The sequence below is a fragment of the Manis javanica genome, chromosome 13 (genome assembly GCF_040802235.1).
Source record: "Manis javanica isolate MJ-LG chromosome 13, MJ_LKY, whole genome shotgun sequence".
Lineage (NCBI taxonomy): Eukaryota > Metazoa > Chordata > Mammalia > Pholidota > Manidae > Manis > Manis javanica.
In genome coordinates, this window is record NC_133168.1 from 95436970 (window position 1) to 95453298 (window position 16329).

General features: G+C 61.9%; 1 protein-coding gene across 2 annotated transcripts; it reads left to right on the forward strand.

Moving 5' to 3' along the window:
* The first annotated feature begins 2529 nt into the window (after positions 1–2529).
* CAMSAP3 (calmodulin regulated spectrin associated protein family member 3) lies at positions 2530–16228 on the forward strand. Of its 2 annotated transcripts, XM_037018366.2 has the most exons (19): positions 2530–2764; positions 7575–7828; positions 8287–8409; positions 8484–8579; positions 8741–8773; positions 9544–9591; positions 9848–9986; positions 10593–10732; positions 10816–10909; positions 10980–11034; positions 11185–11258; positions 11549–11618; positions 11700–13134; positions 14067–14206; positions 14280–14581; positions 14978–15074; positions 15289–15401; positions 15479–15597; positions 15670–16228. In XM_037018366.2, exons 1-19 carry the CDS (start codon positions 2617–2619, stop codon positions 15973–15975), a joined length of 3786 nt encoding a protein of 1261 aa, XP_036874261.2. In that variant the 5' UTR covers positions 2530–2616; the 3' UTR covers positions 15976–16228. The 2 variants fall into 2 exon arrangements, with proteins under 2 accessions (XP_036874261.2, XP_036874265.2); XM_037018370.2 differs by lacking the exons at positions 8741–8773; positions 9544–9591 and having other exon boundaries at positions 2531–2764.
* Positions 16229–16329: the final 101 nt, after the last annotated feature.

Consider the following 16329-nt stretch of genomic DNA (forward strand, 5'->3'; position numbering starts at 1 on the left):
GTGCGTGGGTGGGGCAGGCTAGCCCAGCCGGGCCTTCCAGTTGGCCCAGTGTGGGGGCTGGGCAGGCCCTGGGCCCAGTGCCTGCAGCAGGGGGCACTGTGCCCAGCCCTGCTGCAACACCACCAGATGTCCCCAGGCCCTCCCAGCCCGGGACTGCTGAGGGCAGTGGGCCTGTGCCCAGGCCCCCAGGGAATGACTGTCCCAGTGAGCTGGCGGGCACTGCTTCCACCCTGTTTGTCCTTTGGGGTCCACAGAGGTCAGGAGAACCTTCTCAGGAAGAGCAAACACCTGTGTGAGCTGGCAGGCCAGGCCAGGGCAGCTCCGCATGCCAGAGGCCTCTGATCCCCTAACAGTGCCACAGATGTGGAAACTGAGGCCCCACTGGGAGAGGACACATCCGGGTCTTTCAGGGGGATCGGAATAGGAGCCAAGGCACACGCACCTCACACACCCCCACGCACACACACTCACACACCGGCCCCTTTGTGCACCACACCCTCTCCTGCACAGGCACATCCAGACAGGAGGGCCCACGCCCCAGCTCCCTCCCTCCCTCGGGTGCACCCACCCCCCAACCGGGTCACGCCTGGAACACACCTGGGCAGTCTCCTTAAGGGGACCCAGGCATTTCTACACACGTCGTGCCCCCCCGTCTGGGGTGGGATAGGGTCTCAGCAAACTGCCTTGCTATGGTGCTTCCCCAGCTCATGGAACTTTCCATACTCGAGAAAACACTGATTGTGTGTGTGTGTGTGTGTGCACATGTGTGTGTGGACTGAAATGCCATCCATACTTGTAAAGGCTCAAATTCACACATTCCATTACATGGTATGCACCTACCTGGTCTCATTTCCATATGACACACTGATGCCCCTAGGTGCACACACATACTACCCTTACACGCCCACCAAGCCATTCAAAACACAGCTGCTTATACACACACACCTATACACGTACTACACTCATATATTCACAACCGGGCACACCAGATGCCCACAGATGTGCTCACACATAACAAAAGACGTCCCCTCAGTTCATATTCAGAAAGCAGACACACCTGTGTGCCTTGTCACACTCATGCTCACACACAGATCCATACAAACATCCACACATTCACACAAATGTAAACCCCAACTTCACACACACAAATACACTCAGAAAGTAATACGTGTCAACACTCATGTAAACAGATAACATACAAACCCAAATACACATGGACACTTACCACACACACTCAACTATATCCATATTTATGCACCTACACATGCAGGCCCACAAAGGCCTAACTTTCACAAACACACACACTGTTCATAATTACACACAGTTAAGAGGCACACAGAGGATGTTTTGACACAAAAACACAAAGGAACACAAACATCCACAAACAGAGGCTCAGACACTGACAGATACACCCAGTGACACCCACACAATCGCGCGCATTACACAAATATCTGCACACTCATACACACAAATACATTCACACACACCTCCAATCTGACATACAGACTCCTACCACACACCAACACATTTACTAATGCAGAACGCAATTCCCAGGTACACATGCACACGCATTGGAACTTTACATTCTCAATTTTACACACTGTCACACTAAGTTCACACCATGTGTTCAAATGCAGTTACCCACAGATATATTCATATGTAAATACACATATATGCACAAAGATACATTCTGAAAATGCTCCCCACATATACACACCCAACATGTACTTAACCACGCTCAGCTGTATACAAATGCACTTGGACACAAACACTCCCCCACCTACACACAGTCGGAACCCCCAACAAATTCTGTTGTTAACACCAATACACACGCAAACGTTTGCAAATACACCCAGTAACAGCCATCCAACCATCCTCATTGATACAATTCGCCACGCTCCTGTGCAAATACACTTGCAGTTTCTCACACATACCCCTTCACTGACACTGATCACACCTTGTACAAAACACAAGCACACTGCGATGCACACTCACAAGGCCACTGACACGCACACTATATTCTCAGGATACAGATCCTTGAACACAAAACGCATGAAAAAACACGGACACACACATACACGTGCTGTCACAGTCACGCCCTGATACGGACACGCAGACACCCACCCATAAACATTCGTTCACCGTCGACATGCATTCAGAAACACACACTGATGCGAATAGACACATTTTTGTGCGCTCTCAGCGCACGGTCGGAAACAGGTGCACCCACGCGCACTGTGGGAAGGAGCACCCTGCACAAACGCCCCCGCTCGCACGCGAGGATCTACACTTTGTCCGCACACCCGTCCGCGAGCAGAGGGTCCCCGGCCCTCCCCAGTGCGCGCGCCCCCGCGCCCCCGCGCGTCCCTGCAGCCTCCCGCCGGCCTCGCAGTCCGGGCGCGCCCCACCGGGCGGCGCGCGGCCGGGCCAGCGGCGCGGGTCGGGGTCCGGGCCGGGGGCGGGGCGCACCTGGGCTCCGCCCCCGGGGCGGGGCCGACGCAGCGTCGCGAGCGCGAGCGGCCGCACCTGGCTCGGCGGCGGCGGGCCCGGCCCGGGGGCGAGCGCGGCGCAGCCCAGCCCGGCGAGCGCGGACCGGCCCGCAGCCCCGGCGCCGCCATGGTGGAGGCGGCGCCCCCCGGGCCCGGGCCGCTGCGGAGGACCTTCCTGGTGCCCGAGATCAAGTCGCTGGACCAGTACGACTTCGCGCGGGCCAAGGCGGCGGCCAGCCTGGCGTGGGTGCTGCGGGCCGCGTTCGGGGGCGCAGGTACGGGGCCGGAGGGCGGCAGGTGCGGGGGGCGGAGCGCCGCGCCGGGAGGCCGGGGCCGTGGGAACAATAGCGCCGGCCGCCGGGGGTCCCCGGGCCTCCGGGCTTCCTGCTCGGCCCGGGCCGTGGACTTTGGCCGCCGGGCCGCGGGAGCGCGGTGGGGGTGGGGCCGGCGTCCCGGCTCCGCGCGGAGACCCCGGCGCCTGGAGCCCAGGTGAGCGGGGGTGGGGGTCGCCGGGGCGGCCTGGCGCCACACGCCCTCCCCCTTACTCCCATCACGCGCCCGCGCCCCGCAGCCGGGACCCGCACCCCGCGCCTGCCCTCCCTGCGCTGCGGCCGGCGAGGGCGGCTCCGGGAACCTCGCTGTCGCCTCCGTGAGTCCGGCTGGCAGCTGTGACTTATTACCCCATTTTGCCTAGGAGTCTGGCGAGCCCGGGAGAAGGGAAATGGCTTATCCCGGAGCGCCTGGGGTGGGGACCCAGGTGCAGGGCCTCCCCCCGCAGGGCACATCCTCTCCTCCGTCTCCCAGGCCCACGTGCGTGGAGGAGTCGGGCCACCCTAAGGAGGAGGATGCGGGAGGGTCCCTGGTTTTCGAGGCCCTGGGCTGGTGAAGTCAGAGCCCTGGGGCGGCCCCAGCACAGCCCGAGCTGGGAGCCAGAGCCCAGCGGTGGGGAAGACGGGTTAATTAAGGTCTGGGCCTTTCCCCCCCACCCCCACGCCCTGCCCGCCCACTGGACCTGCCTCCTGGTCTTGGCACCAGCTGGGCATGGCCCATCCCCCACGTCGGTGGCCTTCCCAGATCAACCTGTTCTGGGTGTGGGTCTGGGTGACAGCTGTCCGACTCTTGGTTCCACCCAAGCCTCTTTTTCTCTTTCTGCCAGTCTTTCCCCTGCACCCTCACATGCAAGACGCACTCTGGGTCTTGTCTGCTTCCAGGATCTGCTGGAGGAAGAAAGGGGCTGAGTGGAGTGGGGGAGACAGCCAGGCCCACCTCAGCCGCTCACATCCCAGGTTATGGAGCCAGAGAGAGCTCCACTTTGGGAATTCAAAGAATTGGGTTTGAGCCCCAGGTCCAGCAGATTGTGGATGAATTGACCCAATTCTCTAAGCTTCCATTTCCCCCTCTGTGAAAGAAGGCATTTGTTCACTTATTTATCCATTCCACAAATGTCTGGGGGACACCCACTCTCAGGCCAGGACAGGGGGATTGGGACCCCAGTCTCTCCTTCGCTGGACTGCTGGTCGGTGGAGGGAGTATGTATGGACTTAAGGATTCCATACTACGTGTGGCACGTGGTACATGCTAACAGATGCTCGCTGTCAGTACTGCTGCTGTGATCGGTGGTGGTTATTTTTATTAATAATATTAATATTATTCATCATCTCTTGGTCGGGGGACAGAGCAGAAATTGCTGTCCCATTTTGCAGAAAGCAAGGTGAGGTTCCCCTGAGGACATGCCCTGACTCACCCACTGTGTTCATGCTGATTCAGCTCCTGGAGCTGTGTGACACCTTCACTGAGGGTTCAGTTCAACCTGTCCCTCACCCACCTCTAAACAGGGGGCTGAGGGAATTGGGGAGTGAGCTCAGCTTGATTTGTGAACTCTGGGACTCTACCTTACTGATACCTTAGTGGGTGCCAGGCTGGTGCTGGGTGTTCAGGACAGAGAGGAGAGGATGGGACAGACTCAGAGAGAGGGGTGTGGTGCAGAGTGGACAGTGGGGCCATCGGGTGGAGGAAGTCCCTGAAATCTTCCAGGGAGGGGACGAGAAGGGAAGGCAGGGGGTGGGGAGGATTTGGTCCTTGCAGGATGCATAGGAGTTTGCCAGGGGAAGGAGGGGACTTGGGCAAAGGGCTAGGGTGTGGATCAGCAGGGAGTTCTCAGAGAAGAATGTGCAGGTCCTGGGGATGGCCAGGGAAGTGGGGGGCAAGGGGCTAGGACTGTGGAGGACCTCTCAGGTCCTGGGTGGGGATCTGAGGGCACTGGGGAACCACGGAAGGTATCTGGGCACTGACAAGATGAGATGAGTTATGCAGTAGTGCTGGAGGATTAGTGGATGGGGGAGGGGTGGTTCTGGTGGCCGCAAGGCACAGGTATGAGGAGGCTGCGCAGGAAGGCTCGCCTTTGGGATCTGCAGAATTCTAGCTCAGAGATAAGAAAGGGTGCCATCTGTCAGCAAGTTTGGGAAACACCACATGCAGGCCTTCATGCCTTCAGAATGTCAGTGTGATGTGTGGGGAAGGTGAGGTCACGTCAGCTCGGCCATTTACTAGCTGTGCAATCGTGGGCAAATTCGCTCCCTTCTGTGGTCTCGGTTTTCTCATCTGTACAGTGGGGATAAGAATGCATCCTGAGAGTTCAATGAGCAAATGCCTGCAAGGTAGTCGAGGTATAAATGCCAGCTGTGCTGTCCCATGTGGCCACTAGCCACATGCGGCTGTTAATCGAGATGTGCTACAAACAAAATACACAGCAGCTGCTGAAGATGATACAGAGAAACAAAAAAGGACGGTGAACTGTCTCGTCCTCATGATGTTTGTGCTTACATTGTTGGAGTGATTTCTTGGCTGTATCTTGGGTTAAACGTATTACTCAAACGTTACTCGTTCCTAGTTTTTTAATGTGGCTCCTGGAAAATTGAAAACTGCATATGTGGGGGGCATGGTATTACTATCAGACCGCGCTGTGATATGGTAAATGCTCAGTAAACGTTCTAGAGCATAGAGCCGTGGTTCTCAGCCAGGGGATAGTTTGCCCCGTAGGGGACGCTTGGCATTTCTGGAGACTCTTTCAGTTCCCACAGTTTGCCACACCACTGGCATCTAGTGAGTAGAAACCAGGGATTCTGCGCAACCTCTTAGAACGCACAGGACAGTCAAAGAGCGCTGGTAGTGCCCAGGTGGAGACACGCGGGCATAAAGTGCTCAAGAAACACGAGCTGTTGGTAACACTAGCTCAGGGTTCCATCTCAAAGGGCCCTGACAAGTCGTGTGGGAAAGCAACTTGTTGAATTTTGCTATTAGCAGCAGGATATGTGCCGGAGGCTGGGGCAATGGGAAGGAGGATTTGGATTCAGGAGATTCCAGGAGGTTGAAACCAGATAGCTGACGAGCTGTTGGGCGGCAGGGGTGAAGTGAAGGAGGTGATTTCTCACTGCTATGGGGACAGACAGAAGGAAAAGGTTTGGAGCAAGATGCAGACAGAGGCTTATGGAAAATGCCCCGAGGGCAGCGGGACAGGCCGCCTGGGCTGCAGCAGGTGGCAGTGCTCAGATGACCGTCATAGCTGGTGGGGAGTGGGGTGGCATGTCTGTGTACGAGGCCGCTCAGACAGAGCTATCAGGAGCCCGGCATTGGAAGGGCACATGGGGAGCAGGCCTGGCTAAAGTGGTGGGAAAGAGAAGGATGGGACCCTGGAAGCCTGGGGGAGGAAGGCTTCTGGAACAGGGAGGTGCTGGGCAAAGAGCCCAGGCGAGATAGGGGCCCACTGTTGTGAGTTGGCCAGCCACCGCCGGCCTTGGGAGGCCAGGGCTGGGGGGCAGGAGCCGGATTGGGGGGTTGGGTGGAAGGAAGCAGAACCTGGAGACCTCTTCTTTCAGGGTGCTCGGCTGAGAGGGGCTCGTTAAGTGGGAAGGTGCAGCGTGATTTTAGGGTGCGGGGGAGGAGCTGGAGTAGGAGGCAGTGAAGGAGGATGCCAGGGTCCTTGCTGGTGAGGGGACAGGGTCTCTAAGGAGCGGACTGTGAAGACAGGTACCTGCAGATCTGGCAGGTCACATTCAGATGTTTTAGCATCCTGCCCCCCAATCACTCAAAAACACAGAGAACCCCGAAATACAGAACACCTGGCCTGCTTGGAATAAGAGTGGGGCCTCCCTGGAAGGCCCCCCTTGAGGGAAGGACCCCCATGTTGGCCTGTCACCTCCTCCTGGACCTGCCCACACCATTCTGACAGCTTATTTGGATAGTTCCCCCGACCCCCGGCTCGTCTTGGGGGCCCTGCCGTGTACCTCTCCCTCCACATTGCTGCCTCTTGAACATGGATCTCTCCACAACGCCAGCCCCTCACTTGCTGCCCCTTCTGTACCCCCATCACAGCCACCACCCTTTCCCCCTTCTTCCCCTTCAGACCCAGTGGGGCCCTGGGTGCCACCCTCTTTCCCCAGCTCCTCCCTTCAGTTGCCAGGTTCAGACCATTCACCCCCTCAAAGTGTCTGCAGTCTGCCCTCTGCCCAGTGTCTGATCTTGGTGCTGGCTGGCAAGCCCCCCAACTCCTCAGCTCCTTCCACCCTTGCCTGCAAGCCCAGAGAAGGTGTGGAGTCAGCTCCAGGCCTGAGTTTGAATCCCAGTCCCAGCCTTGCCCAGCTGTGTGGCCTTGGGCAGATTACCTCCCTTCTCTGTGCCTCAGTTTTCTCATCTGTAAATCGGATCTACTTCTTCCTAGGGTTGGTAAAGTGTAAATGAGGCCTCACGGTTGGTGCGGGGCACCCAGGGAGATTGATTAAGTGATATTGTTATTGGGGAGAGGGGTCTGTATTGGTCCCCAACAAGACCCCATCCCGTTGGCCTCCCCCTCCTGGGTCTAAGAGCCCCGTCATCTCCCCGCGCTGCGCCTTTACCTGCGGCCCCTCTGCCTGAACCACTGTCCCCCTTCCCCTGGCCGACTTCTCCCACCTGCGCGAGAGGTCCCAGCCCGGGTCCCCTACTCCCCCTTCCTGGGCCAGCCCCCGAGCCCCTCGTTAACTGGGGCGATGTGATTGCGTGCGTGTGTGGGGGGTGCCCGGCTGCCCTGACCCGCCGTCTCCCCCACAGAGCATGTGCCCCCAGAGCTGTGGGAGCCCTTCTACACGGACCAGTACGCGCAGGAGCATGTGAAGCCCCCGGTGACGCGGCTGCTGCTCTCGGCCGAGCTCTACTGCCGGGCCTGGCGCCAGGTGCTGCCGCAGCTCGAGTCGCCCCCCAGCCCCTCGGCGCTGCTGGCCCTGCTGGCACGGAGGGGCACGGTACCCGCCCTGCCGGAGCGCCCAGTGCAGGAGGCTGACCTCAGGCACCAGCCTCTCCTCATGGTAGGCCCCGCCCCTGCCGGCTAGGCCCCTCCCACCAGGTCAAGCTTCCCCCCAAAGCCCCCTACCAGGCCTTGCTTTCTCCTGAGGCCCCGCCCACCAGGCCTGCCTGACCCCACCCACCGGGCCGGCTCCTCCCAAAAGTTCCCACCACGCCTGTCCCTCCCCAAACGCCCCCTAACCAGGCGGGCCCCTCCCCGAAAGGCCCCTCCTACCGTGCCCGGCTCCTCCCAAAAGGCCCTTCTCTGGGCCTTGCTCTGCCTGCGTCGCCCGCGCCCTGGTAAGGCCTTGTTTGGGACCTGAAGGTGTGGTCCACCGAGGGGGCTCCTCCAGGACCCCCGTCCCAGCTCCTTCCCGGAGGCACTGCCCAGAAGCCTGCCTGCTCCTCAGACTCCCCCCCTGCAGGCTCTTCCTCCTCATGGGACCCCCTCTGCCCTCACCCTCAGCGCTTGCCCCCGCAGGGAGCCCACCTCGCTGTCATTGATGCCCTCGTGGTCGCCTTCGCCCTGGAGTGGACAAAGACCCTGCCTGGGCCCTTGGCCCTGGCCAGCTTGGAGCACAAGCTCCTCTTCTGGGTGGACACGGTAGGTGGGGTTGGGCCAGGGCGGGCCCAGGGCGGGCCTGCCCAGTGGAGCGCTGACCTCTGCCTGCTCCCCAGACTATCCGGCGGCTGCAGGAGAAGACGGAGCAGGAAGCCGCCCAGAGAGCATCCCCCGCGGCACCTGCGGATGGGGTGGCGCCTGCGCAGCCGTCGGTGAGGCCAGGGCAGTGGTTCAGCGGGTGGAAGGATGGGGGGGGGCGGCCAGGGGCGCCGTGCCTCGAGGCCATGCCTGCCCTGGAGGGCCGAGGTGACCCTCTCTCTCTCTCTGCCCTCCCCCTCCCTCACTGCTCTCTTCTCTGCCTCTCTGGCCTCAGTGCCCCACACGCTGGTACTGGAAGCTGGTTCCTGTAAGTGGGGCCGTCTCTCTGCCCTGCCTGCCTTCTGCCTGCCTGCCTGCTCCCTCTCCTACCTCCCCGCAGCTGTGAGCAAAGGAGGGGGGCCCCAGCCCTGGGGGACAGGGCGCCCCTCTGTGAACCAGGAGAAGGGGTAGTTGTCTCTGTTGGCTTTGAGGACAGACTCCTCCCGTCCCGTTAACCAAGAGGGAAGAACGCCCTCCCTCAGCTTCCTTTCTAAGCTAAGGTGGGGGGACCCCAGCCCATCAGACACGTGGGTCCTGACCCCCAATGGGGAGGGCACATGGAGAAGACCCCCTAGCCAAGAGGAAGCCCCTCAAACCACAAGTGGGTAGGAGACCCTTCCTGAGACTCGCCAGCCTCCCTAAGGGCAAACCCCAGCTTTGAGTAGGGGTGTTCATCCCTGAAAGTGGGGGTAGACTGGGCTGGATAGGGTCCCCACCTTTGCTCACTCTGGGGCCCCCTCCCCCCACACTGGGGCCTGGGTTGGGGGTTCCTCTCCTGCCTACCTGCTTCCTCCGCATCCCCTCCTTGAGCTGGGGCCTGTGTCTTTTGTCCAGGGAGGATTCCCTGCATGGGAGGCTGCTCTGTGGGGTTCCTCAGGGCTGGGAGGAGCTGGGGTCCCCAAAGCCGGCCAGAGCAGTCAGGGAGCTGGACGTCCAGGGCTTAGGGCAGGGGTCAGGGCCATCTCCCCAGAGGTGTGCTTGGGGGCCCAGCAAGTCAGCACCCTCCCACCCTGCTGACGGCCGCTCCTCTCCCCCCAGCACGCAATTGCCTTCTGTTTGAAGGAGTCGGGGAGCAAACCCCCCATGGTAATGTATCCCCCGCCCCAGGGCGCCAGGAGTCCCTGACCCCAGTCCCTGCTGCTGGCCTGGCTGCTCGCAGACACCTCCTTTGCCTCTCGCTGCTGCCCTTCTCCTGCTCCAGGCTGGCCCCCCCACTCTGGCTCTGGGACCCCCGGCTTCACGCCCCCTTGTGGCGGAAACCCCAGGCCTCCCTGCCCAGCCTGCAAGACCACTGTTCTGGGGGCCAGCCTGACCTCTGACCTGACCCGGCTCCCACCTGCAGATCCGGTACCGCAAGGACCGCGCTGTGGCTCGACGCGCCCCCTGCTTCCCCACCGTGACCAGCCTCCAGGACCTGGCGAGTGGGGCTGCGCTGGCCGCCACGATCCATTGCTACTGTCCACAGCTCTTGCGGCTCGAGGGTGAGTGAGTGGGCCTGGGCCAGACCCTGTTCTTGGGAGCCTGGTGCTCAGGCGACCATCCCCAGAGTGGTGCAGTGATCATAAGCACAGCTTCCAGAATTGGCAAACCGGGGTTTGAACCTCTCCTAATTGGCTGTGTGACCTTGCACAAGTGTCTAAACCACTCTGTACTTCATATATAAGTCATTCCTGCAGCAGATATTTATCGGAATGTGAACTATGTGCCAGGCCCCAGTTTAGGTGCCAGGGATCCAATGAGAACAATTACAGACACACTCCTGACCTCAGGTGGCTCCCATCCTGGTTGGGAGAGAAAGACTGTAAGTTCACTGGAAGAATGCTCGGGTGTCGGTTGGCCCAAAAGGCACCGGATGGTCAGGAAAAGCTTTCTGAGCTGAGTTCTCAGGGAGCCTGGGGCTCCAGGTGGCGAGGATAGCAGCTGCAGAGTCCCATGGAGCAGCCTGTCAAGGTGCTCACCTCACGAAGGGCCTGAGGCTCAACTCGCAGGTCCCCCGTGTGTGTTGGCTGCTACTGGGCCTCGCTTCCCCAGGGCCCTACCCTCCTTGCCACGGAGCCAGGCCCAGGCATCCACCCTGTCCCCTGCAGAGGTGTGCCTCAAGGACCCCATGTCTGTGGCCGACAGCCTGTACAACCTCCAGCTGGTGCAGGACTTCTGTGCCTCTCGCCTTCCTCGCGGCTGTCCACTCTCCCTCGAGGACCTGCTGTATGTCCCACCACCCCTCCAGGTAAGGCCATCTTGGGGCCTCAAGGGCTGAGGCAGATGTCCTGGGTGCAGGCCCCAGGGGCTGACCCTGCTGTCCACCTCCAGATCAACCTGGTGGGGCTGCTGGCTGAGATGTTCCTATGCTTTGAGGTGCTGAAGCCTGACTTCGTGCAGGCCAAGGACCTGCCTGATGGTCACGGTGAGGCCTGGCCCAGGGCTGGGGCGGGTGGGGGTACCTGCCCGGCCTGACCCTCCTCTCTGTGATGCAGCTGCCCCCCTCCGGGCCACGGAGGCCTCCACATCTCAGAACAACAGTGGCAGCAGGTAGGGGACCCTCGTCCAGTGAGGCCCCATGGCCACAGTGGGCTCCTCCTCCAGTTCCGGGTTGGGGCTGGAGGTGCTCTGGTCTCCACCCCCTGCAGAGGAGGGGGCATGGAGAGGGGCGCCCCTCGGCTGACATCCATCTCTCGGCAGTTCTCCTGTCTTCAACTTCCGTCACCCACTCCTGTCACCTGGCGGGCCCCAGTCCCCGCTCCGCGGATCCACAGGTGAGGGGAGAGCATGATTCGTCACCGGAGACCCCCATCCAAACGACAGCCCCAGCTGTCCTCATGTCTCCTGAATGACCCGACCCCATGGTGACACAGCCCCCCCACAATGACCTCCCCAGTGACTGTCCTAAAAGGACACCCTAGTGACACCAAATGGCTCCCGGCTATCCCCCCACATAATGACCTGTCAGTGACTCAGCCCGGACACAGCCTGGCTGACCCTACCCAGCGTCCTCAGTCACCCCATAGTGACCACCGAGTCAGTCACCCCTGCTGCCCCTTCGCAGGCTCACTGAAGTCCTCCCCATCCATGTCCCACATGGAGGCCCTTGGCAAGGCCTGGAACCGTCAGCTCAGGTGAGGCTGGCAGGGGCCTGGTGATGGGGAGTTGGGGCCAGGGCTTGTCCCAGGGGCTGACCCCTGCCTCCGGCCCCCCAGCCGCCCCCTTTCCCAGGCTGTGTCGTTCAGCACCCCCTTTGGCCTGGACAGCGACGTGGATGTCGTCATGGGAGACCCCGTCCTGCTCCGATCGGTCAGCTCAGACAGCCTGGGTCCCCCACGCCCCGTGCCTGCCCGGACCCCCCAGCCACCCCCGGAGCCCGGCGATCTGCCTACCATCGAGGAGGCCCTGCAGATCATCCACAGTGCCGAGCCCCGGCTGCTCCCGGATGGGGCTGCCGACGGCAGCTTCTACCTCCACTCCCCCGAGGGACTCTCCAAACCACCGCTGGCTTCCCCCTACCCACCCGATGGGCCCACCAAAGCAGCCACCTACTTGCTCCACCCAGAGGGCCCCTTGAAACCATCTCCCTGCCTGGTGGGGGAGGTGGTGAAACCGCTGCCCCCCTCTGAGGCCTCCCCGAAGGCGGCGGCTTCATCCCCAGCCTCCAGCAACTCTGAAGTGAAGATGACCAGCTTTGCTGAACGCAAGAAGCAACTGGTGAAGGCTGAGGCTGAGGCAGGGTCCCCGGCGGCCACCCCAGCAGCCCCAGAGGCCTTGAGCTCAGAGATGAGTGAGCTTGGAGCACGGCTGGAGGAGAAACGGCGGGCCATTGAGGCCCAGAAGCGGCGGATCGAGGCAATCTTTGCCAAGCACCGCCAGCGACTGGGCAAGAGCGCCTTCCTGCAGGTGCAGCCACGGGAGGCTGGAGGGGAGGCGGAGGCAGAGGTGGAGCCGGGCCTGGCCCCTGGTGCAGAGCGGCCAGCAGGTGAGGGCCAGGGGGAGCCATCTCCACGGCCCAAGGCAGTGACCTTCTCACCAGAACTGGGCCCAGTGCCCCCTGAGGGGCTGGGGGACTATAACCGGGCAGTCAGCAAGCTGAGCGCGGCACTAAGTTCGCTGCAGCGGGACATGCAGCGGCTCACGGACCAGCAGCAGCGGCTCCTGGTGCCGCCCGAGGCCCCTGGGCCTGCCCCACCACCTGCTGCCTGGGTCATCCCAGGTCCCACGACAGGCCCCAAAGCCTCATCTCCCAGCCCCGTCCGGCGTGCCCCAGCCGCCCGGCGCAGCCCTGGGCCCGGCCCCAGCCCGACACCCCGCAGCCCGAAGCACACACGGCCGGCAGAGCTGCGGCTGACACCCCTGACCAGGGTGCTCACGCCCCCCCACGATGTAGACAGCCTTCCCCACCTGCGCAAGTTCTCGCCGAGCCAGGTGCCCGTGCAGACACGCTCCTCCATCCTCCTGGCGGAGGGATCGCCTCCTGAGGAGCCCACAGCCCGGCCCGGCCTCATCGAGATCCCGCTGGGCAGCCTGGAGGAGCCCACGGCTGAGGACGAGGGAGACGGGAGCCCCCCTGGTGCTGAGGATTCCTTAGAGGAAGAGGCGTCTTCAGAGGGAGAGCCCCGGGCTGGGCTAGGATTCTTCTATAAGGTGAGTCGCCTGAGCCAGTGGGGAGGGGGCCAGGTGGGCAGATGTCAGGGGTGGGGATGGGTGGAGACCCGGGTGGGTGGACAGGTGGGCGGGTAGATGGGGCTCTGATGGGACGGACAAATGGATGGGGCTGGTGGATGAGAAGAGTGCATGATCGGACGGTGTGTGTGGCCAGACGGGCAGATGGGGTGGACAGAGGGATATAGCATGGGCGGGTGGGTGATGGGCACACTGGGCTAGGGTCTTCTTTGGCCTCTCCTCCCTCAAGGCACCCCCAGTCTGGGCCACTTGTAGTCAGTCATGTCCTGATGGGTCTCTACTGCCCATCTTCCAGTCCCTGGCTATTTTTAACTGAACAGCCAGAGTTTTGTTTTGTTTTAATGTAATTTAGAGTTTGTTCCTCCCCTGTTTAAAACCCTGCTGTACCCCTGTTCTTAGAAAGAAGCCCTTCCATGGCTTGAGTCTCTGCTTATCTACAACCTCATCCTATGCCGTTCCCCCAGCCATAGGGCCTTTGCACTTGCTGTTCCCTCTGCACCTGCTGTTCCCTCTGCCTGGAATGCTCTCCTCACCCCTCGCTCCTCCCAGTGAAGTCCTCCTGGCTATTCTCTGGGGTTGCTTCCTCCCAGAAGCCTCACTTGGTACCCCAGGTCCAGAAGTCCCTCCTCAGTGTAGCCTGGCAGCTGCTTCTGCTGGTGTTCACCCCCATCAGTGTGACACCAGGTCATCTTCCCCACTGGGCTGAGCGCTTTGTGCAGCAGCACCCGGGTCTGCCCTGGTCCCTGCTGTCCGCAGTACCTAGCATGAGATTGTGCACAAGGTAGGTGCTGACCAAATGCCTTCAGGCCAATTACAAAAATGAGAGGACAGGTGAGTGGCTGGCAAGCCGGGTCAGTGGAAGATCAGCCGCTGGACTTGGTGCCTGCCTGCAGGGTGAGGACAAGCCCGAGGATGAGATGGCCCAGAAGCGGGCCAGCCTTCTGGAGCGGCAGCAACGGCGGGCAGAGGAGGCGCGGCGGCGGAAGCAGTGGCAGGAGGCTGAAAAGGAGCAGCGGAGGGAGGAGGCTGCGAGGTGAGGCTGGGCATGGCCTGGGGACCCCTGCCACCAGGGCCGCAGCCTGACTGCTTGGTCCCTTCATCTGCAGGCTGGCTCAGGAGGCTGCTGCCCCCGGTCTGCCAGCCCCCACAGCCCCGGTGGCTGCTCCTGTGGCCTCTGCTGCCCGCGTCCCAGCCGAGGAGGAGGTGGGCCCCCGGCGGGGCGAATTCACGCGGCTGGAGTATGAACGCCGGGCCCAGCTGAAGCTGATGGACGACCTTGACAAGGTGCTGCGGCCACGGGCGGCAGGGACAGGGGGGCCAGGCCGGGGCGGGCGGAGAGCCCCCCGGCCACGCTCTGGCTGCTGTGATGACTCGGCCCTGGCACGGAGCCCTGCCCGCAGCCTGCTGGGTAAGGGCCCTGGGGTGGCTGGCCTGCCCCTTTCCAGGGCTGGATGGGTGAGGCTCCCCGGGTACATGGGGAGGGGAGGGTACATCTAGAGTGGGCAGGGCCAGTGTGGGCTGGTAGGGGTCTCAGGTAGGGATGCCCTCACCTGCTGGATGGAGATTTCCAGAGAGATGGGGGCAGCTACGAAGTGCGGTCAGAGGTGTTGGCCAGGGCTGGCCCAGAGCTCTCTGGGGCTTCCTGGATGAGGCCCTCTTAGCTGTTTGGGGCTGAGGACACACGGGTAAGGGTCTTGGGCAGGGCTAGCCCCATATTTCCTCCCCAGCCTGTGGGTAAGGCCCCCTTGGGCATTTGTGGTAAAGGGGCTCTGGGTGGCGCCTGAGCCAAAGCCCTGTGCCCCAGGCTCTCGCCTCAGCAAAGTCTACTCCCAGTCCACCCTGTCCCTGTCAACCGTGGCCAACGAGGCGCCCAGTAACCTCGGTGTGAAGAGGCCATCTCGGTGAGTTTGACCTGGGCAGGCAGGTGCCATGTTCCAGGTGGGCTCTCAGGGTCTGTGTGTGCACACGTGTGTGCCTACAAGTGTGACATGGCATGAGTGTGTATCAGCCCCTGAAGGGGAGAAAGGATGCTCTGCGGTGTTCTGTGTCCCTCCACATAGCAGGGGGCCTCACCCCACACTGACTGCATGCCCCTCCCTTCCTGTCCCCCTGCAGGGCTCCATCCCCGTCCGGCCTCATGTCCCCCAGCCGCCTGCCTGGGGGCCGGGAGCGGGACTGGGAGAATGGCAGCAATGCCTCCTCCCCAGCGTCGGTGCCCGAGTACACAGGTAAGTGGGACCTGGAGGGGGGTCAGCGCTGGGCCCTGCCTGATCCTGGGCCTCCCCACTGACAGCCCTGCCCCTAGGTCCGCGGCTGTACAAGGAGCCCAGCGCCAAGTCTAACAAGTTCATCATCCACAACGCCCTGTCGCACTGCTGCCTGGCGGGCAGAGTCAATGAGCCGCAGAAGAACCGCATTCTGGAGGTGAGCTGTGCCCTGGGGGGGGGTCGCGGGTGGGCCAGGACCACGGCGCTCACCGCCTCCATCACCCACCAGGAAATTGAGAAGAGCAAGGCCAACCACTTCCTGATCCTCTTTCGGGACTCCAGCTGCCAGTTCCGGGCCCTCTACACGCTCTCCGGGGAGTCGGAGGAGCTGACACGGCTGGCAGGCTACGGCCCTCGGACGGTCACGCCCGCCATGGTCGAGGGCATCTACAAGTACAACTCGGACCGCAAGCGCTTCACCCAGATCCCCGCCAAGACCATGTCCATGAGCGTGGACGCCTTCACCATCCAGGGCCACCTCTGGCAGAGCAAGAAGCCCACCACGCCCAAGAAGGGCGGCAGCACCCCCAAATAGCCCTATCCCGGTGGTCTGTGGGCTGGGCCCCGTGCGGCCCCCGTGCTCTGGCCCTTGTCCGCCTGGAGGACAGCCGGTCGGAATTCCTGGGTACTGTCTGTCCCCAACCTTGTTTGGGTGGGGCTGAAGTCCCCACCCCCTGACATTTGTCCTGTCCTGCTGTGGGGGCTGAGCTGGGAGGTTCAGGGACTCAGGGCTCGGCTCAGTCCCCCGTCTGTCCTCCCCACCTTCTTGAATAAAATAATTGCGCGAGCTCAAGGGTGGGCATCTCCTCGAGGCTGGCCAGGGCTCTCAGCGCCATCTCCTGCCCTCCACTGCCTCTTGAGCCCCCGTCTCTCCTGCGCCCCCTCAAGG

Coding starts and splice junctions, on each gene's coding strand:
- CAMSAP3 (XM_037018366.2), top strand. CDS start 2,617: ATGGTGGAGGCGGCGCCCCCCGGGCCCGGGCCGCTGCGGAGGACCTTC. Junction 2,765..7,574: donor GGCCGCGTTCGGGGGCGCAG/GTACGGGGCCGG, acceptor TCTCCCCCACAG/AGCATGTGCCCCCAGAGCTG. Junction 15,598..15,669: donor AGAAGAACCGCATTCTGGAG/GTGAGCTGTGCC, acceptor ATCACCCACCAG/GAAATTGAGAAGAGCAAGGC.